The following is a 23,469-nucleotide window of genomic DNA, read 5'->3' as shown; positions in this document are numbered from 1 at the left end:
GGAGTTTACAGGATGAGGCGTTCCCAAACACATGGTCCCAAAATTGTTTATTAAATTCGTTCTCTAATCTCAAAACCTTTCATTTGAGCCACATATTGGCAAGGTCGCAAAATGTTTACCCTGTGGGGGGTGTTTCGTATTTTACTCCCAAATACCATTATTTGAGCCCCATATTGCGATGGTCAATAAAAATTAGCTGGTTGTGGGGTATTTTGGGAAAGGGGAAGGCCCCAAAAATTGGTCCCGAAAGTTGGTATTAATTCTTGCTCTTCCGTTCAATTTAGGGGTGTTTGGGAAAATGGAGTGGTCCCCCCAACTCTAAGCCCTGAAAATTTATCAGCAACGTGCTCTATTCTCATATATTTGAACACCATATTGCCATTGGCCTCAAATTTAGATATCAAATTCGTTTTCTAATCTCAAATATCATTCACTTAAACCCCATATTGAAAAAGCCAGCAAATATGTCTGGTTTGGGATATGGGCCCTAAGAACTATGAATATCGAGCTCCACAGTCTTGAAGACCCTAATTGTCTTGGTGAGAAAATACGTCCTACTTGGGGGTTGTTATGGTGGTGAGACGTCTCCTAGACAGATGGTCCCGAATGTTAATATCAGATTCATGGTCTACTCCCAAATACCCTTCATTTGAGCTCCATTTTTCCATAGTCGACAAACATGACCTCTTTAGGGGGTGTTTTGGGGGATGGGGCGGCCACTCAGTGACTTGAATTTGAAAATATATATCAGATTCGTGTTCTACTCTGAAATATCTCTTATTTGAGCCTCATATTGCAATGGTCAGCAAATACTTTCTATTTGGGTGGTATTATGGGGGTCGGGTGGCCCCTTAGACATTTTTGCCGAACTTTGATATCAGATTCGTGCTCTACTTCCAAAGACCTTTCACAAAGACCAAAGACCTGGTCCGCTCCCCCTTCAAATATCAAAAAATGTAGTACCTTATTTTCACCACGGGATCATTATGCACCATCAGTGAACATTTCAAGAAAATCGGTTCAGGCGTTTCTGAGTCTATAAGGAACACACAAACAAACAAACAAGCCTACAAACAAACACAAATTGATTTTTATATATAAGGAGTAGAAGAAGATTATATATAATTTTTTTTAAATCGGTCTCAAAACTGGGGAAAAACGGAGGTCACAGTAGCGCAGAGGTTAAAATGCACGCCTATGATGTTGAATGCCTGGGTTCAATTCCTGGCACATCAGAAAAAATTTTCAACGGTGGTTTTCCCCTCCTAGTGCTGGCAACATTTGTGAGGTACTTTGCGATTTAAAAACTTCTCCCCAAAGGTGTCGACTGCGGCACGCCGTTTGGTCTCGGCTATACAAAAAGGAGCTCCTTGTCATAGAGCTTAAACTCGGACAGCACTCATCGATATTTGAGAAATTTACCACTCTTTTTTATTGGAATGTTCGTGTGCAAATTTGCATTTTTGTAGGCGAAAACTCCAATGTAATTTTGGTATAGAAAAAATTTACCATAGTAGAAACCATAAGACGAAACCCGACCAAAACTTCTGCAACAGTAGGGCGCAACATGTTGTGAAGCACCTTACTCAAATACGTAGTAAAAAATGTTGCAAAGAACACACAGCTCTCACACAGCTCTCTCTCGCTTTGAAACTACCTAAATACGCAATTCATTCATAATTGACCACAATTTGTATTTTACGGTAGCTTTTAAACCTTGCATATTTAATGTTATCCTGCATTAATTCCCAAAATGTAGAAATAGAACAAACGTTAACACTTTAGATGTACACTGGCTAACAAAAGTACGTATACACTATCTATTTAATGCGAATATCGTATTTCGGCCTTTGCTTCCACCAAACCTCCGCTACGATTATTCTTACAAAAATAATTAATACAAACTTTTATTGTGATCCCGCTAACTTTTGTAACGGGGTTTCTTGGCTAATGCCAATATTATAATCAAACAAGTAAAAAGGCGTTAAGTTCGGCCGGGCCGTACTTTACATACCCACCACCTAGGGCATATATGTAAACCATCTTTCGTCAAAATCCGGTGAAAATTGCATACCTAATAAGTACAAGTCATTGTTCAATTGTGTATAACAAGATATTGGTCTTTTTAGTAGCTATATCTAAAAATAAATCGATCTGAACCATATATGTACATGGATGTCGAAAAGCTTAACATAAATCAATGTGAAAAATTTCAGTTAAATTGAATTATGAATGCGCATTTTTTGGGGCCAAGACTTTAAATCGAGATATCGGTCTTTATGGCAGCTATATGCAAATCTTGATCGGTCAAGACCAAATTGCAGAAAAATGTGGAGGGGTTTAACTTAACTCTCTGTCTCAAATTTCGGCAATATCGGACAATAAATGCGCCTTTTATGGGCCAAAAACATTAAATCGAAAGATCGGTCTATATGGCAGCTGGACCGATCTGTGCCATAATGCAGAAGTATGTCAAGGGGCTTAACCTAACTCACTGTCCTAAATTTCGGCGACATCGAACAATAAATGCGCCTTTCATGGGCCTAAGAACCTAAATCGGAGGATCGCTCTATATGGCAGCTATATCCAAATCCGGACCGATCTGAGCCAAATTGACGAAGGATGTCGAAGGGCATAACACAACGCTCTGTCCCAAATTTCAGGAAAATCGGATAATAAATGTGGCTTTTATTGGCCTGAGACCCTAAATCGGCGGGTCGGTCTATATGGCAGCTATATCCAAATCTGGACCCATCTGACCCAAATTGACGAAGGATGTTGAAGGGCCTAACACAGCTCACTGTTCCAAATTTTAGAAAAGTCCGACAATAAATGTGGCTTTTATGGGCCTAAGACTCTAAATCGGAGGATCGGTCTATATGGCAGCTATATCCAAATCTGGACCGATCTGGGCCAAATTGACGATGGATGTCGAAGGGTCTAACACAACTCACTGTCCAAATTTCAGCAAAATCGAATAAAAAATGTGGCTTTTATTGGCCTAAGACCCTAAATCGGCGGATCGGTCTATATGGGAGCTATATCAAGATATAGTCCGATATAGCCCATCTTCGAACTTAAGCTGCCTCTGGACAAAAAAAGAATCTGTGCAAAGTTTCAGCTTAGTATCTCTATTTTTGAAGACTGTAGCGTGATTTCAACAGACAGACGGACGGACATGTCTAGATCGTCTTAGATTTTTACGCTGGTCAAGAATATATATGCTTTATAGGGTCGGAAATGGATTTTTGGATGTGTTGCAAACGGAATGACAAAATGAATATATGGGTATAAAAAGTATGTATGCGACAAGTGACGATCCATTTATTGGCAAAGTTTATGGTTTCCGTTTCTATGAATTAAGGTGGTCGGAAAGACCAAAATAGAAAAAAAAGATAAGTCGCTGTTATTTGTTGAAGCATGAAATAACAATGGCCCCGCGAGGAAAGGACCTTTCTTAAAATCTAAATAAAGATTATATAAAAAAAATAACTCCCAAAGAAAAATTGCAAGCATTTTCACAAAAGCAATGCTACTGTTCAGCAAATAATGGAAAAATATAAGCATCAAGGCTCTAGCACAAGTAAGCCTCGATAGGGCCGTGCAAATTGCTTAACAACAATGATAAAAGAGATAATACAAGAAAAGTGAAGAGAGAAGTTCCCAAAGTAAGCGAACCAAAAATACAAGATGAAATTGAAAGAGATTTAGGAAAATCTTGTAATCCAGAATCTATACTTTGTGTGTTGCGCTTTGCTGGATATCATGGCCGAAGTATTAAACAGTTCATAAGCAAGGTCAACCGAGTAAAGAGAATAAAGTTTGCTAAAGAGTATGTAAACCATCCACAATCCTTCTGGAATAAGGTAATTTTTTCTGATGAAACCAAAATAAATCTACATGGATTGGATGGACGTAATCAAGTTTGGAGAACCCTTACTCCGAGCTCTAGCCAAGGAATATGAGAGGTACTGGGCACACTTTCTTAGTTCAACTGATGAACGATCCTAAACATACGGCTCACATTGTCAAGGATCGGATGTTATATAATAGACAACTACTAAGAACACCTACCCAGTCGCCTGATGTTAATCCCATAGAACATCTATGGGATCATCTTGACCGTCAAATCCGCAAACAAGATGTACAACTTAAAGAGGTTCAAGTGCACAACAAAAAAAAAAAACTCATGAAAAATTTTTAAAGATCAAAATAAAAGAGCATAAACAGATAATTCTATAAACTGTAACACTTCAGTTGTAAAGCGGAAATCAGGAAGTCGTTATATGTTATCATCCAGAGAAGGACGCCCCAATTTGCCCACAATGTCCCAAATCCCACAAATTTCGGCACTTATATTGACGATACATGTGTAGGAAGGTAGTTTTAACAAGTGAAAGCGTGCTAAGTTCGGCTGGGCCGAATCTTATATACCCTCCACCATTGCTCGCATTTTCCGCCGCATCTAACGGAGGACCCACGAAGTACAAACTTTTTTTTCGTTTTCAAAAAATAATAATGAGCTTTCTTAATGTACCTAATTGTTACACCCACCACCGAAGGATGGGGGTATATTAATTTTGTCATTCCATTTGCAACACATCGAAATATCCATAAAGTATATATATTCTTGATCAGCGTAAAAATCTAAGACGATCTAGCCATGTCCGTCCGTCTGTCTGTAGAAGTCACGATACAGTCTTTAAAAATAGGGATATTAAGCTTTGCACAGATTCTTTTTTTGTCCATAAGCAGCTTAAGTTCGAAGATGGGCTACCTCGGACTACATCTTGATATAGCCCCCATATAGATCGATCCGCCAATTTAGGATCTTAGGCCCATAAAAGCCACGTTTATTACCCGATTTTACTGAAATTTGGGAAAGTGAGTTACGTTAGACCTTACGACATCCTTCTTCAATTTGGCCTAGATCGGTCCAGATTTGGATATAGCTGCCATATAGACCGACCTCTCGACTTAAGGTTTTGGGCCCATGAAAGGCATATTTATTGTCCGATGTCGCCGAAATTCGGGACAGTGAGTTGCATTAGGCCCTTCAACATTCATCTTCAATTTGGCTTAGATCGGTCTAGATTTGGATATAGCTGCTATATAGACCGATCCGCCGATTTAGGGTCCTAGGGCCATAGTAGCCACTTTTATTATCCGATTTTGCTGAAATTCGGCACAGTGAGTTGTGTTACGCCCTTCAACATTCATCTTTAGTTTGGCTCAGATCGTTCCAGATTTGGTCCGATGTCGCCGAAATTCGAGACAGTGAGTTGCATTAGGCCCTTCAACATTCGTCTTGAACTTGGCCCAGTTTGGTTCAGATTTGGATATAGCTGCCATATAGACCGATATCTTGATTTAATGTTTTGGTCCCCTAAAATGCGCATTTATTGTCCGATTTAGCCAAAATATGGGAAAGTGAGTTGTGTTAGGGCCTTCCATATCCTTTTTCAATTAGGCCCTGATCGGTCCAGATTTGGATAAAGCTGCCATATAGACCGATCTCTCGATTTAAGGTTTTGGGGTCATTAAAGGTTCATTTATTTTCCGATTTCGCTGAAATTTGGAACAGTGAGTTGTGTTAGGCTCTTCGTCATTTTTTCTGAAACTTGGCCCAATTCGGTCCATGTTTGGATGTAAGTCTTGGCCCCATAAAAGGCGCATTTAGAATCCGATTTTACTGAAATTTTACACAGTGACTTATGTTAGGCTTTTCAACATCCGCGTCGTATATGGTTCAACATCCGCGTCGCATATGGTTCAACATCCGCGTCGTATACGGTCCAAATCGTAACATATTTTGATATAGCTGCTGTGGGGCATAAGGTATACATTTTTCACCGGATTTTGACCAAAGATGGTTTACATATATACCCGAGATGGTGGGTATTAAAAGTTCGGCCCGGCCGAACTTAACGCCTTTTTACTTGTTTTATATGAATTTCCGAAAATTTTTAGGTTTTTGTATATATCTGTGTGCCTCCTCATGAATTTAACGTCGTCGTATCTGGTTATATATGTTATGATCTGCATTGCATTGAAGTTGATTGCCAAGCGGTTTGAGGAAATCCTTCCCAAGAGGCTAACAATTTTATTCAAAAAATTTCATGTAATAAAGTTTCCACTTAATAAATCCTCAAAAAATCATACTAGATACACGCATGCTTTTGCAAATGTATTCTGTAAAGGATTCTTTATTTAAAAATCGCAACAAATTTGACTCAGTGTCGCTTAAAAAGAACTTCAGGCTCAAAGTACATAAAAGATCTACCCACGGAAACGTACGACGTGGCACTCAGTGTGTTAATCGTGGGAATAAAGCCATTTTATTTGCTAGACACATGTGTATGTAAATTTATTTGATTGAATGTATTTATTATCGATTACTGGTTGACACAGTATTTTGAAATATTCCTGTGTCATGCTGAATAGAATGGGTGGAGTGCGCTGACTAACTATCGTTTCTTGCGTCTAACTAGCAGATATTCCTTTAATCGGCAAACGACATAACTTTGCAGTATACTTGCATAAAGGATGGTTTCACTTTCAACTTTTTTTATTCTGCCTGCTTGAGTTCAAATATTTTTTCTCTTAAATTCATTATGGCTTTTGAAGCACTTTTACTGTTGAACGAAAATTTTGCTTTGAAGAACAAATATTCTAAAAAATGTTGCTTCTCATTCATGCATAAATATTGCAACCTATCATAATATGAAAAACTCAAATGAAAGTCAAGACACTTAAATTATATTTCAACCTTTTACTATTTGGCAAGTGAATGAAGTTTGGCCTCGGAATGATAAGAGCCTTTTAGAATGCGAGTTGAGTGCAAGTAGCCAGCAATTTTAATTTGATTATTCGTATTCTTAACTTTGTCCTTGCAGATATGCCTCGGATGGGGATGAACAACCGGTATTGGAGTCTATGCGGGACTATCTCATCGGTACGATACAAAAGACATTTGAGGTGGGCTCGGATCAGTCGGAAAAGCTTTACCAGGAACTTCTGCAATGCACGCGTAATAAGAATTTGGTAAGTTTCCTTTGGTGTATAAAATTGTGTTTACTGATGCATACTTTTGTAATTGGAGGATGTGAAACTTTAGTTATTCCTTTTGCTCTAGGACGATTCTTGATCTATGTTCGCAAATATTTTAAAATTGCATTGCTTAAAAAAAAAGACTGATTTCTATTTCAACTGAAAGAAGTACTGTCAATTTCAACTTCAAATGAAAAACGCATTTCAAAACACGAAGGGGGATTACAGAAGTAGTCGACCTGACATGAAACCCGGTGGCCGAGATGGTAGTGTGCTTGAATTGCCAGTGCGGAGATTGTGGGTTCGATTCCCTCCAGAGGCCTTAGTGTATCACAAAGGACTCACAATTGTCTAAGTGAGTCTGTAAAGGACTGCCACTCTTAACTAAACTAACATAGAAAACACAACCGGTTGGGGAAAATTTTTTCTTTATTTTTCTTTTTCAGCAATTTTCAATGGCCTCGATATTCTGTTTGTAGTAAGAACTGGGTAGCCTCAAAGTAGACCTCCAACTCTTCACTACTGTTAAATCTTTTTTCGCCGATCTAATTTGTGTACGCTTAGAAACCAAAAATATTCGTTGGACCTAAATACTGACTGATAGTTACGAATGTCTGTAAGTAAGTTTAACATAAAGTACTTCCTTTAAATAAGATCTCATACTCATATTGACGAACAATCACCCTACGATGGAACCATCACTGACTTTCTCAAGATTAGGAAGACTGATAGTCCATATTCGAAAGAGGGAGATTCTAATGTAAGCAAAGATCCTAATATTAAAACATCAGGCAGTGCAAATACAGCAAATTCAATGCAGCCTAACAAACAGGGAACCGACGATGAGGCCATCACCCACATCCATCCATCCCAAGTAGCCCATTTACTAGAGGATCAATGATTGAGGTCATCCAGATGAATCTCCAACGGAGCGAGACAGCTACACATGCTCTGGTGGAGAAAATCAGCAAGAACAAGATTCATATTGCCTTAATTCAGGAGTCATGGCGACACGAAACAAAGTATCTGGGCTGAAGCATATCATCTACCAATTATTCTATGCTAGCACTGGAACTCGGCCGACGGCCTGTGTTATTTGTCATAAAAATTTAAATTATGTATTTTCCCCAGAGTTGTCAAGGTCGGATGCAAGCAACAGTGATGAGACAGGGAGACGGTGGAGCACCTGACATCACTTTATCCGTCTTTCGACTCTCCAAAGCCGCCACACACGTCGGAAATGAGGTATTAAGAGGTTGCGATGCGAACTCTCACCTCATTGTTTGGGGTAGTACAAACACTCATAAGCGTGGCCAAGCCCTGGCAGAATTCTAATATACTAAAGACATAATAACGCTTAATATGGGTAACACCGCTACCTTTGTTAATAGGATTAAGGAGGAGGATTTTAGATATGACAATATGTTCGGAAAATCTAATCGTGCTTCCTGGAAGCTTTACTGCAAATAGGTTGATGGCGTTAATGACGCCGCCAAAATGAAAAAGTTTCTCTCAAAAACACAGGTCCAAACGGTAACGTTAGTATTTAGAACCCACAAAGTCGGAGAAAATCGAAAAAAAAGAGTAAAATATATCCCGTGTGAGAACGGTTAGAGCTAAGGTGTTATTGAGATCTTGTGCAAAAGGCCCTAGGTTGTCCGTTTCCTTTTGGCAGGCCTCTAAAATTGGTCATTTCGGTATTTCGAAAATTTGTTGGGGTTGCCAAATCTTCGTTTGTGGTCCGATTTACGAAATTTTTGATGGATAGTGCTCTAAATTCCCAACAAAATAATCCGCTTGAGGTCTACAAAATATCGTATTTTTCGGGTATATTCAAATTCTAAAATAAAAACAAACGATAAGAGCATATCATAATAATTCTTTTTGAATTTTGCAAAAAGAAGTGTCCTAAGAAAATAAAAATGAATTCTGCCCCAATTCTGTAACAAAAATCCCCGAAATACCATGTAGTATGTGAGGCATGAGCAATGAACGAGTCAATGTATATTTACTGCCAAGACCAGAAACTTTTGTGAAACTTAAACGGGTGAATGGGTGCCCTGACTCATTCACTCAAATGGCGACCACTATCTTTGAAATGTTAATTCACATAGCCTTCAGAGATGAGAAAAGGCTCAAATTAGCTAAAAAAAACTCAACATTTTCAAAAAAATAATACTATCATATGGAAACCCTAAATGAATTATACTCTTAAGGGTTTCATGTGATACTGCTGTACTTACACTTTTAACAAATAAGAGAAAAATATAGAAAGACAATTTTATCCCAAATGTTATGTCCAAAAACACACAAAGCATTTTTGGAAACTCATGCATTTTCCATATTTGGAGTAAACCTGTATTTTATTGATATGCAATCTGAAGATTTTTTTCAAAGCTATTTTTGTATTTTTTACCTCAAGAGGTTGATGTGCACGTGGTAGAACTGCTTTAAATTACCATTTTTCGGGCCTTTATACAATTTTTTAGGTAGTTTTTCGCAAATTAGTTGGTTAAATATCATACCGATCGACACAGAATCACTTTCTGATTCGGTTTAGCCATGTCCGGTTTTATGTCTGTTCGTCCGCGGTGATTTGTATACCAAGTACACATCGCTTTTTCTTTCCAAAAAAGGTGTACAGGATATACGTTTTGGTGAAAATCAGTTCAGATTTAGATATAGCTCCCATTTATATACATTGCTCGATTTATTTTTGAAAGGTCCAAGTAAATATAATTTTTCACAGATTTGGACGAAATTTTATACGTATTCTTTTACGCATCTATCGAAGTATATAAAAATCGGTTGAGATTTATATATGGCGTTCATATAATGATGACCCAATTCACTTTTACAACGTAGGTATAAGGTATTACATGGTAGTCACACCCCGAATTTTGACCTACATTACTGGTTCACTTATTAATCTTTTAACCACTAACTCAAAAACTCGATAATCCGAGCCATAAAACCCACCAAAATGTCAAACAAATAAATGTTCTATTTTATTCGACTAGTAAAATACAGTGACTAGTATTTTACAGTGAGTGAGAGTTTTTATCATTTTCATTCGCATGCATGACAAAAATTGGGGTTGCTGGTCCGCAATTATTGGGTTGCCCAAAAAGTAATTGCGGATTTTTTAAAAGAAAGTAAATGCATTTTTAATAAAACTTAGAATAAACTTTAATCAAATATACTTTTTTACACTTTTTTTCTAAAGCAAGCTAAAAATAACAGCTGATAACTGACAGAAGAAAGAATGCAATTACAGAGTCACAAGCTGTGAAAAAATTTTTCAACGCCAACTATATGAAAAATCCGCAATTACTTTTTGGGCAACCCAATATAAGCAAACAGCTTAAAGCTAAAAGCTTGAATGTTCATTAGCTTCATTCATTCGTTTCTTCATTCAAACGCATTTAGCGGTCGCTAAATCGATTTCTTTCGAGTAAAGTACGAATGAACGTGAATGGCACGCAGTTTATACCGCCAACTTTTCCCATTGGCTCTATTGCAGGTGTATAGGGCAAAAGTTGACTTTCTTGCCCTTTCCAAAATGTTGGATTTGAAGTTCAATTTCCTATCCCGCAAAACACTCAGGTATTTTGAAATTTCAGTAAATGGAACATTCTTTCCATCACTTTCGGTTGCCCACGTTCGCTATCAGACGTAGAGCTTCATGAAGTATATATTACACCTTTTTTTTCCAGAGACAATACTATATTGTCAATGGCTATGTTCCAAAGTAGACGAAACAATACACCTCCTTGAGGCATTCCTCTGCTGACTTTTTAGATCTACAGATCTCAAGCCTGCCGTAATGCATCTTTTAGTAAGTAAGTTACTAATAAACTTTCTTACGGTGGTGTTGATGCCTAGAAACTCCAGCTCCTTCGTGATTGAAGACGGGTTTACCTTATTGAAAGCACCTTCAATGTCGAGAAATGCTACCATTGTATATTCCTTGACAGCGATAGAATCGTCTATGTAGCCGACTAGGTCGTGAAGGGCTGTTTGCAGTGGATTTGCTTTTATTATATGCATGCTGCTGCTGCGACATATGTTCTCCGGGAATCTTTGTCTAAGATATGCTTCTATTAACCTCTCAAGAGTCTTCTGCATGAAGGATGACAGAGTAATAGGTCGAAAATTCTTCGCCTTCGTGTGGTAAGGTTTTCCTGCTTTCAGAATGGAAATGACCTTTGTGTCCCTCCATCCCACAGGAATATATGACATGCTGATACAAGTCTATCAGACAGCTTGTAATTCAACCGGTGACACATCATCAGGGCCTGGCGACTTGAAGGAGGCGAAACTTGCTATAGCTCAAAGGATTTTCGACTTAGACAAAATTTCCCCAATAACCTCCGATGAATGCATACCAGTGACAACCTGTTCTAGAGCCACGTTGTCCATTTGAGAGTTTCCCGGAAAGTGTGTGCCAACGAGTAGTTCTAGTGTTTCCTCACTAAATATTATCCATGCTCTCTCTGACCTTTCTCTCTGTTTAGCCGAGAGAGCACTTCTGCATTATTTTCGCCAAGGATGGAACTAATATAACGATGGTCACAAATGCTGTGGTCATCCAACACTTCCCAGTCGCTTATCCTTCCGCTTATATATTCCGATACATAGGTGACATCTAGTACCACTTGCCTGTTACTGGTAATATCGGTCGTTTTTTTCTTCGTTACAAATCGCCAGATTGCAAATTATAATATATTCCATAAGCAGCTAAAGAAAACAAATTGGCATATGGTAGTAATTTCAATAAAATTAGAAATAAATTGAAATCAAATCCTAAATCCTTTTACAAATTTGTGAATTTCTTAGATATAAAGCTAAAGTAGCTGGCAACGATTCAGGTATTGCCGAACATTTTACAGCATTGCGCTCTCGAACTTTCGTATCCCCTTTGTACACTTTTCAACCGTTCATTAAAGCATGGATATCTGCCGGAATTGTGGAAGTAATCTTATATAAGATCGTTATTTAAAGTCGGAAATCGCAATGAGGTTTCTTATTACAGTGGCATTTCAATTTTGAAAGCTATTCCGAAACTACTGGAGAAAATTTTGACTTCCACATTATGTCTTTTCAGTATTATCTCCCTTCCAACATGGGTTCCGGAAGCCGAAATCGACGATAATAATAAATATTTTAGAATTTACGTATTTGGTCAACGACGGCTTTGTGGAACGATAGCAAACATATACTATCTATAACGATTTTAGTAAATCATTTGATAAATTCAACCACAACCTTCTGTTAAGGTTTATTGGTTTCAGTTCCTCTTTACCAAAGTGGATCAGATGATATCTGACTGGACGTACTCAAAGAATTAAATTTGGTACTACAGTTTCGAAATCAATTGTTGTCTCTTCAGGTGTGCCACAGGTGAAGTTCATTACCTTCGTATGAGTACCGATTAAATCTTATAAAGCTTCCTACATTAAAAAGTCGTAGTCGCTTCCTACATTAAAATGTTGTCATGGTCAAATAGATTCTTGCTTAATTTGGAATCGAATTTTCTTTAACATTCCAATTATGCCAATAATGATCCTTTTGGCACCTATGTTATCAATTTAAACTAAAAGATATAATAGATCGATAATTATTTAATAATTAACAAGTAAGAGCGTGCTAAGTTCGGCCGGGCCGAATCCTATATACCCTCCACCATTGATCGCATTTGTCGAGTTCTATGCGCGGTATCTCTTTTTAGACAAACATAGAATATTGACTAAGAACTGTTATCCTATTGGAGCTATATCAAGTTATAGTCCAATTCGGACCATAATTGAAAGCTGAATGACATTGTAGAAGTCATTGTGTAAAATTTCAGTTCATTCGGATAAGAATTGCGCCTTGTAGGGGCTCAAGAAGCAAAATCGGGAGATAGGTTTATCAAGCTATTGATCGATTCAGACCATACAAGACACGTATGTTGGAGGTCATGAGAAAAGCCCTTGTACAAAATTCCGCCAATATGGATGAGAATTGCGCCCTCTAGAGGTTCAAGGATTCAAGATCCCAGATCGCTTTATATGGCAGCTATATCAGGTTCTATATCGATTTACGCCATACCTAACACAGTTATTGGAAGTCATAACAAAACACCTCATGCAAAATTTCAGCCAAATCGGATGAGAATTGCGCCCTCAATTGGCTCAAGAAGTCAAGATCCAAGATCGGTTTATATGAAAGCTATACCAGATTATGAACCGATTTGAATCATACTTAGCACAGTTGTTGAAAGTAATACCAAAACACTGCGTGCAAAATTTTAGTTAAATCGGACTCTAGAGGCTCAAGAAGTCAAGACCCAAGATCGGTTTATATGACAGCTATACCGGATTATGAACCGATTTGAACCATACTTGGCACAATTGTTGGATGTCATAACAAAATACGTCGTGCAAAATTTCATTCCAATCGGATAAGATTTGCGCCTTCTAGAGGTTCAAGAAGTCAAGACCCAAGATCGGTTTATATGGCAGCTGTATCAGGTTATGGACCGATTTAAACCATACTTGGCACAATTGTTGGATATCATACCAAAACACGTCGTGAAAAATTTCATTCACATCGGATAAGAATTGCGCACTCTAGAGGCTCAAGAAGTCAAGACCCAAGATCGGTTTATATGGCAGCTATATCAGGTTATGGACCGATATGGCCCATTTACAATACCAACCGACCTACACTAATAAGAAGTATTTGTGCAAAATTTCAAGCGGCTAGCTCTACTCCTTCGGAAGTTAGCGTGCTTTCGACGGTCAGACGGACGGACATGGCTAGATCGACATAAAATTTCGCGACAATCAAGAATATATATACTTTATGGGGTCTCAGACGAATATTTCGAGTAGTTACAAACAGAATGACGAAATTAGTATACCCCCCATCCTATGGTGGAGGGTATAAAAATAAAATTTATAATAGATCTATCTGAGAATCGAGAAAGTTTAAATTATATTTAAATTCCTAGGTTAAGACATATAGTTATGTAAATATATAGTTATTAGTCTCTAAGTGTATTTATTATTTATAGACTTAAATAAAAAAAAAACAAAGCTCACCCCTTTTGTTGATATCAGAACTTCCCAACATCTGGTTATGTGCATTACTTCTTACAATGAGGGTCTTCTTTCCTGCAGAAGCGGCTTCAACCAGCAACTTAAGGATTGACGTCGGCATATTTGAGTCGTGTCTATATATAGGGAAGCCAGCCAGTAATGAGACAAGGGCACCCATTGAACCCAATCACACATGGCTTGTAGGGTCCCATCTCGACGTCTTCCCCTCCTATTTCGATTGTGGCAGGAGGATTTCTAGTCCTCCAATCCACCTGACCCTAGAGATGTGGTCGACAGTTCCTCAGACAAGTGTTCAGCAACAACTGTTGAGTCGTCTTCTGATTCCTCAACACCTCAGCTTCTTTACACATTCAGTCTCAACTAAATAGTTGATTCCGTAGGTTACAACTCCTTCTCACGGATACAGCAAGTCTCCGGTCGGCATCAATGTCATCCTATCTACCAATCTTCCACTCAGTGGTTGAAAGATTGGGTTTAGAGCCCCTTAGTATAGATTCAGGATCTGAGTGAATGCTTGGTATCCTGGTCGAAAGCCCGCCTGTTCCTTCCCCAAAATGCCGTCAAGTACAGGCGAAATACGCTGAAGCACAAGGCTTGCCTAATTTCGCAATAATATCCCTCTCCAGTTTTTATACTTTCTTTGGGATCGTGACCATGATTTCCTTCTTCCATTCTGAGTGAATAAAATTTGTATTCCAGGCCTCTCTGATAATTGGGGTGATTTATTGAGCAATGGGGTGTGCTCCATACTGCAACAGTTCGGCATGTAAGTTGTCAGGATCGCCTGATTTGCCGTTTTTAGTGGGATAAAACGGCATCAATTTCTTCGCAGATTGGTTGAGCTATAAATATATCCCTTCGTGGGTTTGGGCGCACTGGTGGAATAAGAGGGTTAGAACTTACCTCCTCCCTTGTTGGTCCTTGGGAGCTGAAAAATGCATTTTCGGCTTGCTCTGCTAGAATGTAAAAATATATTTGCTTGTCTCTGCGAAGACGGCGTTTGGCCTGCGAGGCGGAGGCGCAGCTAACTCCTAGCTGCTGATTTTATTTTACTTGATTTTGCCCGTAGCAAAGCGTTGCGTAGACGTTCCGTTGTCATATTTCCTCTATGATTTCATTGCTTATCCGTGGTCTTTGGCATCGTCTAGCAATGCCTATGATAGAGGTGGTCATCTACGTACATGCTGCTGTTATGTCGGCCCATGTCTAGGTGATGTTTTATAGATTCTCGGTTAATGCTGTTTTGTATTTGTGTGCGGTTTCTGGGGTTTTTATGCGAAACTGGTTAATCTTAATGCTTTTTGTTTTAGTCATTAAGAGCATGTGGTCACTATCGCTGTCGGCTCCACGTTTAGTTTCCATCTCCATCAGTGAACCCAGGAAGAGTTTGCTGATAAGTACGTGGTCGATTTTATTCCCAAGTGTCGGTTTCTTGCACAGTAGTCAACCAATCTGTCGACATTTTCATTCTTGGTATCGCCAAGTCCTTGCATTCTCATGAAATCGCAGATTACTGTTGTAATTGCCCACCTTGGCATCGAAGTCCCCCGTAACAAGCTTAATGTCTCATTTTGGTAGAGAGCGTGTTGCTGCATGGAGTTGAGAATAGAACTGATCCTTTCTTCGTCGTCATCAGGTTCGGTTGGCGCATAACTTTGTACAATCGATATTTTGCGGAATTTTGAATATTATAATCTTGCCGTCATGATGCGCCCAGATATGACATTGCTTTCGGCGACAGCAAAAGCCGACCCTGTTCGGTGGATTTCATTATCTGAAATAATGAAGTGGTAGCCACCTTGAAGATCCATAGTTCCGGATCTCGGGCATCGTACTTCACTTAGAGCAACGGTTTCTAGGTTTTAGTTTGACATCTCGTTCTGGACTTGGTGAAGTCTCGATTATTCTGAGAGAGTTCTGACGTTCCATGTTCCAATCATAAACTGTATTTTGAATCTATAGGTAGTCATCGGGGGGTTATCAGTTCAATTATTTCTTGTTGATGTTTCCGTAATCGTGATTTTAGATGGATATCGTATTGGGCCATTGCATCGGTACCTAGTGCTAGGGCTGCCACCGACCCTCTAGGTGGGGCGCCACCGTTGGCCATTCTTTTGGCTCATTCGCTGCCGACCCTATTGCACGGTTCCTTCGTATTCGTATCCCTGCAAACGTTACACCCCCTCTCTGTGCTTAATTTTGGTTCGCCCCACATATTTTATTTCAGGGGTACTCATCATAGCTGACGAGCTTTCCCCTATCCACCACCGAAGGAAGAAGTAGCATGGAAACTCCGCACGGACTGTCCCATACATTTTAGTCCATATGATACCGCAGGAACAGGAGAAGAAAGAATTCTTCTAATTCCTATCATAGATCCTGTCAGGTCGCTTAAAAGTGCTATTAACTGATATTGACATCCGAATATACACATCGTCAAATTCATTCAAGTCCTCAAAGAAATAAAAACCTGAAGTGGAACTATTCGGCCGATTTGAGTTATGGAAAATAATGCAATTGAATAAATTATAAATTTTTAACAGAATGTACGCTGGTGTGTACCCTTGTTTTAGCGAGTTTTTAATTCTGATTCAATTCGTTTAATATTTGGGCTTTGCTTGTAAAGAAAACGTTTCTTACATGAATATTCCTAGTTTGCATTTTCCAAAAGTTTTAATCTTGCTTCTAATCTAAATTATTATCCTATTACCCATCTATTCTAGTAATAATGACTTTTTTCTATTTTCTTGTTCTTTTGTGTGTGTGTGTGTGACCAACTTATTTGATCCCCATTGACATGCTTCGAATAACAAACGGCGTTCACAATGAAATTGGAATATCCTGAAATAGATAACAATATTTCGCATTCAAGAGAAGCCTGAAGGCGAAGCACAAGAGTTGGATCAAACCATTTTAACGGCACTCTTCAAATCACAGCATTTGAGTCCGCCAGAGCAGTTGAGTTTGGCATTGACCTGGAATCGTGTGGACATAGCCCGCAGTGAAATTTTCGTCTATGGCCAGGAATGGCCAAATGGTAAGTTATATGCAGGATCCATACCCTAACCTCGTCTCACCCCTGCTGAAAGGGAAAATACAATAAAACAATAGAGAATAAACTTACTTAAATAGCAATTTGGTTGTCGCGACCCAATTGCTGCTGCGATGGGTTGGCATAAAATTTCAATAATAATTTTCCTTTCTTCCGCTTTTCATCATGTTCCATGGATACATTTGTGCGTATAAATGTGTGTGAATGCGTCTGTGTGCGTGGGCTTTGCTGTTGCGATGTCATACAATGTCCTTTTCTCTCGCCCTTGAAGGAGCTTTGGATGAAGCCATGATGCAGGCACTCGAACATGATAGAATCGATTTTGTTAAATTACTTTTAGAAAATGGTGTTTCGATGAAGAAATTCCTGACAATACCACGCCTTGAGGAACTTTACAATACCAAACACGGTCCAGCAAATACTTTAGGGTATGTATCCAACCATCCACCTACTTATCCACCAATTCTATGCCTTTCAGTGATGAGTGAAGAAATGGCTACAGATTGCCATTGTCTGCACTCGATATCTGTGCGAGGGCAATAACTCATATTTTCTTTCTTTTGTTTGTTTCAATATTCTGCAGCTACATTCTACGCGATGTTCGTCCTCACATACCCAAAGGATACGTTTATACTTTACACGATATTGGCTTAGTTATTAATAAATTAATGGGTGGCGCCTATAGGTATGTACACAAAAGACTCCCCTTAAGATGTTGATTTTCTCAGTGTTTGATGTGTTGGCGTAGAGTATTTCCCAAGAGGATGAAGTCTATTTTCATTAAAATAATGAGACAAATATACCATGAAGTGGGAGTGGGTTTAAAACGACCCTCATTGTAAAATGATTTCGGTATTATTTGCTTTAATTAGGAAAAGACTGCGAACAGCAGCGCTGATGGCATTTCGAATTTCATCAGCGGATTACATATAAAACTAATGATTCAACATTAAGTTCAATGGCCGAGTTGCTGCAGCTCCAGCAGATGACATACCAACAAATATACTCTGGTACAGGGTACAATAACTTAGTGTATTTGTTTGTAATATCCTCAAGAAAGAGAGTTATACTCTGAAAGGTACACCGACCAATATATAAGCATCGTCCAATTTTCATTTATAATCTGAGATGTCATTTTTGGTAGATTCCCAACAAAATTGATGAATTGTTTTCTCTTGGCAGGTTCACCTCGATTTTGGTTGATTTTGTCGATACATATCTAAATACAAGGAAATAACTGATGAAATCAACGAGGATAACTCAAACTCCTTTCTGTTCCTGTTGTTTCTGTGTTTTTGTTGCGAGTTTATGCAGCATGTCGAGTTACCTCAATGAAGGGACTAAATAGGGGTCTAACTGCTTTAAATATCAGCAAACAAGTACATATGGTCCGACTGGTGCTTTGTCTTAATGAAACAACATAATGGGAGCAAACGCGTCACCAATCTGGGGCACACCTTTCACATTATCAAATTTTCTGTCAATATGCGATGTACAGCACTTTTTTAAATGCCTGTGACCTCAGCTAGCTTACGAAATTTCAATCAAGGTCATCCAATACCATTTTTATACCCTCCACCATAGGATGGGGGTATACTAATTTCGTCATTCTGTTTGTAACACCTCGAAATATGCGTCTGAGACCCCATAAAGTATATATATTCTTGATCGCCATGTTATTTTAAGTCAATCTAGCCCTGTCCGTCCGTCTGTTTGTCGAAAGCACGCTTACTTTCGAAGGTGATAAGTTAGCCGCTTGAAATTTTGCACAAATCCTTTTTGTTAGCGTAGGTCGATTGGGATTATAAATGGGCCAAATCGGTCCATGTTTTGATATAGCTGCCATATAAACCGATCTTGGGTGCAATTCTCATCCGATTTGACTGAAATTTTGCACGTGGTATTTTGGTATTACTTTTAATAACTGCACTAAGTATGGTTCAAATTGGTCCATAACCTGATATATTGGGTTGCCCAAAAAGTAATTGCGGATTTTTCATATAGTCGTCGTTGACAAATTTTTTCACAGCTTGTGACTCTCTAGAGGGCGCAATTCCCATCCGATTTGGAAGAAATTTTGTACAACGGCTTCTCTCACTTCAACATACGTGTTTAATATGGTTTGAATCGATCAATAGCTTGATACAGCTCCCATATAAACAGATCTCCCGATTTAGCTTCTTAGCCCCTACAAGGCGCAATTCTTATCCGAATGAACTGAAATATTACACAATAGCATATTCTTATTCAAATTTTCTTTGTTTGCCTAAAAAGAGATACTGCGCATAGAACTCGACATATGCGATCCATCGTGGAGGGTATATAAGATTCAGGCCGGCCGAACTTAGCACGCTCTTAATTGTTATACCTACCTCCATGGGATAGGAGGTATATCCGTTTATTCAGTCCTCCAAAATATATATATTTCTTATCGCTGAAAAATTCTAAGACGGTTAAGCGATGCCCATGTGTCTATCCTTCCGTCCGTCTGTCAGTCATTTGTAACCACGCAACAGTCTATGATAATTGAGATATTGAGTTAAAATTTTGCGCAGACTCGTGTTTTTTCTATACGCAGTTTAAGTTCTTTAATGGGCCAAATCGGACTATATTTGGATATAGCTGCCACATAGTCCGATCTGGCGATTTAGGGTCTTAAACACATAAAAGCCACATATTTGGTCCACATCGTTCAATATTTACATATAGCTGTCATATAGACCGATATGCCGATTAAGCGTCTTAAGCCTGTAACAGGTGCATTTATTATCCGATTTCAATGAAATTAGAAACTGTGAGTTATTTTGAGCCTCCCGACATCCGACTCAAATATGGTTCAGATCGGTCTATACTTAGATATAGCTGCCATCAGTAAAGTCTTACTTCCTTTATTCAAATTCAACTTATCCAACAATGCCAATAGCGACAAATAAACACAATTTTGCCGAACTTATTTGTTCTCTGCACTGAGATCAGCCATCGGCAGATGCTGCCAATGCTGTTTTGTGTATAGGCAGTGATACCTACACCACATGCGACGTGTCTTTCGTTTGGTTTGTCTGTTTGCGCTTTCTTTTTTGGTCCTTAAATCTTATTTAGATTCCATTGCAGGATATTGTCCGGCTATAGACCATTTCGTTCAATGCTTTCTATCCAAAGAATAGCACAGCAAATACTTTTCAAAAGTAAGGCAAATGTGTGATGTTGCTCAAAAGCATTTGGCCGGATTTTGTATCGCGATTTCTGATTCACCAGAATCATCATCAGCAGAAATTTCTCAAATGCAGGTTACAAAGCACACATCTGAATTTGAACAGGGCTCTTTAAGACGACTTGATTCACAAGCGCAATAGTAAACAAATAAAAACTTTCAAAAGTAAGGCAATATCCTGCAATGGAATCTAAATAAGATTTTTTTCTTTAGACAAAATAATTTCGGATTATCCGAATCAAATATGGTTCAGATCGGTCTTAATGCAGAAATAGCTGCCATATAGACCGATCTGCCGGTTAAGGACTTAAGCCCATAAAAACTGATTTTATTACCCGATTTCGCTGGAATTTGAGACAGTGACTTATATTAAGCCTCCTGTCATCCGACCAGCAGATCAGATCAGATCAGGTCCAGATCAGACTTTATTCAGATATAGCTGCCATATGGACCGATCTTCCAATTTAGGGCCTTAATCCCGTAAAAAGCGGATTTGTTGCTCGATTTCGCTGAAACTGTGACTGGTATAAGAATTCTTGGGACCAAAATCAAATATGATCCGCACCAACCCCCATTTGCATATTACTATGGTTATGGTAGTGGAGTTGTTATGAAAGAGGATGGTTAATCTATTCATGGTGGTGGGTATCCAAAGTTCGCCACAGCCGAATTTAGCACGTTTTTACTTGTTATACTCTCCACCATTGGAGGATATAACAAGTTCCGTTCCGTTTGTAACTCCTCGAAATATTCGTCTAAGACGCCATAAAGAATATATATTGTTGATCGTCATGACATTTTAAGTCGATCTAGCCATATCCTTCCGTCCGTCTGTCGAAAACACGCTAACTTTCGAAGGAGTAAAGCTAGACGCTTAAAATTTTTGCAAAAATACTTCTTACTAATGTGGGGGGTTGGGATTGCAAATGGGCCAAATCGTTTAGATATAGCTTCCATACACTTATAGAAAAAAGTTTGCTGAAAATAGCAAATACTGTCTGCTGAATATTAGTAGTTAATGTTGCTGCTATTGTAGCAGTAGTTCTGCTATTGCAGCAGTAGTACTGCAATTCAACATACGTGTCCAATATGGATTACTGCTGAAAAGTCTGTTGTCTGCTGAAAATGACTGCTGCTCAATTATGAAGGGATGTTAGAATAAACAAGTAAGAGCGTGCTAAGTTAGGCCGGGCCGAATCTTATATACCCTCTACCACGGATAGCATTTGTTGAGTTCTTTGCTCGGTATCTCTTTTTAGGCAAACAAAGAATAATGAATGAGAACTGTAATGGTATTGGAGCTATAGTAAGTTATAGTCCGAATTGGACCATGAATGAATTAAATGCTGAACATTGTAGAAGTCATTGAGTAATATTTCAGTCCATTCGGATAAGATATGCGCCTTGTAGGGCTCAAGAAGCAAAATCGGGAGATTGGTTTATGTGGGAGCTGTATCAAGCTATAGATCGATTCAGACCATATTGGGCACGTATTTGGCCCATTTACAATCCCAATCGACCTACACTAAGAAAATGTATTTGTGCAAAATTTCAAGCGGCGAGCTTTATTCCTTCAAAAGTTAGAGTGCTTTCGACAGACAGACGGAAGGACGGACAGACAGACGGACGGACATGGCTAGATCGACTTAAAATGACATGATGATATATACTTTAAAGGGTCTTAGACGCATGTTTCGAGGTGTTACAAACCGAATGGCGAAATTAGTATACCCCCATCCTATTATGGAGGGTATAAAAATAGAACACCTATGTAAATGTCTGTCTCAGTGGATGTTTATAATCGCCACTGAATATATACTCTCCATAAATTTTTTCTTTACATTTATATAGGTAGAGCAATAACAAAACCAACGGATGGATCAGGCAGCTTCTTTACAGTAATTATCCACAAATTAAAATCATCTCCTCCAACAAAATTCTAAAAAATGTGATAAGCTTCAGATTTGTTTTAGTGTTGTGCTTACATCGTCGACACGTTCTCGCGGTATATGCGACATAAGGCCTCCAAATGTATAGCCCACACCTAGTATGGCCGATGAGTTATTCTAACCAAATGACGAAACGCGTCCCATAAATGGCTGGTGTGTATTGTGATCTCTGGCTTTTGTAGGGCTCAAGTAACCAATTTTGAAGGCTCAACAATGAATGAGTCGCCAAGCCGTCTAAGGTCCTGAAATTTTGCACATATCTGGATAAAACCTCCACAATAACCACTAAAATTTCGTGAAGACATCTTAATCCGTACACAAATGACAGCTTTTCATCTACTTGTGAAAGAAAAAGTCGACTCAGTGATTGACGATGTCAATCGAAATATCGACATGATATTACAATAAAAATATAAAATAAAAGCATTGTTTTGTATTTTAATTACGGACCTATAGCCGAACTAATTAGCAAAAATAAAAATCAAAGGTCAACCATAAACAACATAATGAAATACAAAATTTTTAAGGCTAGTCTTTTAAAATAAGTTAAGGTTAGGTTAGGTTATGTTGATGCCACTATGGACATACACCTAAGCCAGTAATCGGCTTGTTGTGCGCTCTAAATACTATAAAGTAACCTCTAAAAAGAAAATTTTAAGTTAGGAATTTCGTGCTACTTTCAAAATTTTTAATTGTTTTCAATACCACTCCCTTAAATTGGTTCATGTCTGATATTGTGTCTCCACCCATGTACCGGTATCTGTTGGACGCGAAAGCCGGGCAATGACAAAGGAAATGCTCCAACGTCTTATTATCTTCCCCCCATGCTATCACTTTCCGCACCGATTTTACATAAGTGAGTTCGTAGTCCTATGTGTAACGTTATGATACCAATAGCTATACTGACCAACTTCTTGCTTCATTTCTGTAATAGCCTCGTCTTCGCACGATCTGGATCCCCACATAGGATTTTCGCCGTCCTACCGACCGTTTCGCTGTTCCACAATGTTGCATGCCCATTCGTCGCCCACTCCCTTAACTCGGACTGAGTCGACCCGAAAGGCGTCGGGTTAACCAAGTTTTTTGACGGCAGTCCTCTGG

At 38.7% G+C, this 23,469-nt stretch overlaps 1 protein-coding gene across 16 annotated transcripts in view; it reads left to right on the top strand.

The window, feature by feature from the left end:
• Positions 1-23,469, top strand: part of LOC106088760 (transient receptor potential cation channel trpm) — a 572,136-nt gene that overhangs the window by 449,976 nt on the left and 98,691 nt on the right. For all 16 annotated transcript variants that reach the window (XM_059369571.1, XM_059369569.1, XM_059369573.1 and 13 more), the window contains 4 exons: positions 6,897-7,044; positions 17,007-17,193; positions 17,480-17,636; positions 17,792-17,893. In XM_059369571.1, coding sequence (XP_059225554.1) covers positions 6,897-7,044; positions 17,007-17,193; positions 17,480-17,636; positions 17,792-17,893 — 594 coding nt within the window. The remainder of the gene's footprint in view (positions 1-6,896; positions 7,045-17,006; positions 17,194-17,479; positions 17,637-17,791; positions 17,894-23,469) is intronic.

This window comes from Stomoxys calcitrans, chromosome 5, assembly GCF_963082655.1.
Source record: "Stomoxys calcitrans chromosome 5, idStoCalc2.1, whole genome shotgun sequence".
Classification (NCBI taxonomy): Eukaryota; Metazoa; Arthropoda; class Insecta; order Diptera; family Muscidae; genus Stomoxys; species Stomoxys calcitrans.
The sequence above is the reverse complement of the archived record's forward strand: the minus strand, read 5'-3'. Positions and strand labels throughout refer to the sequence as shown.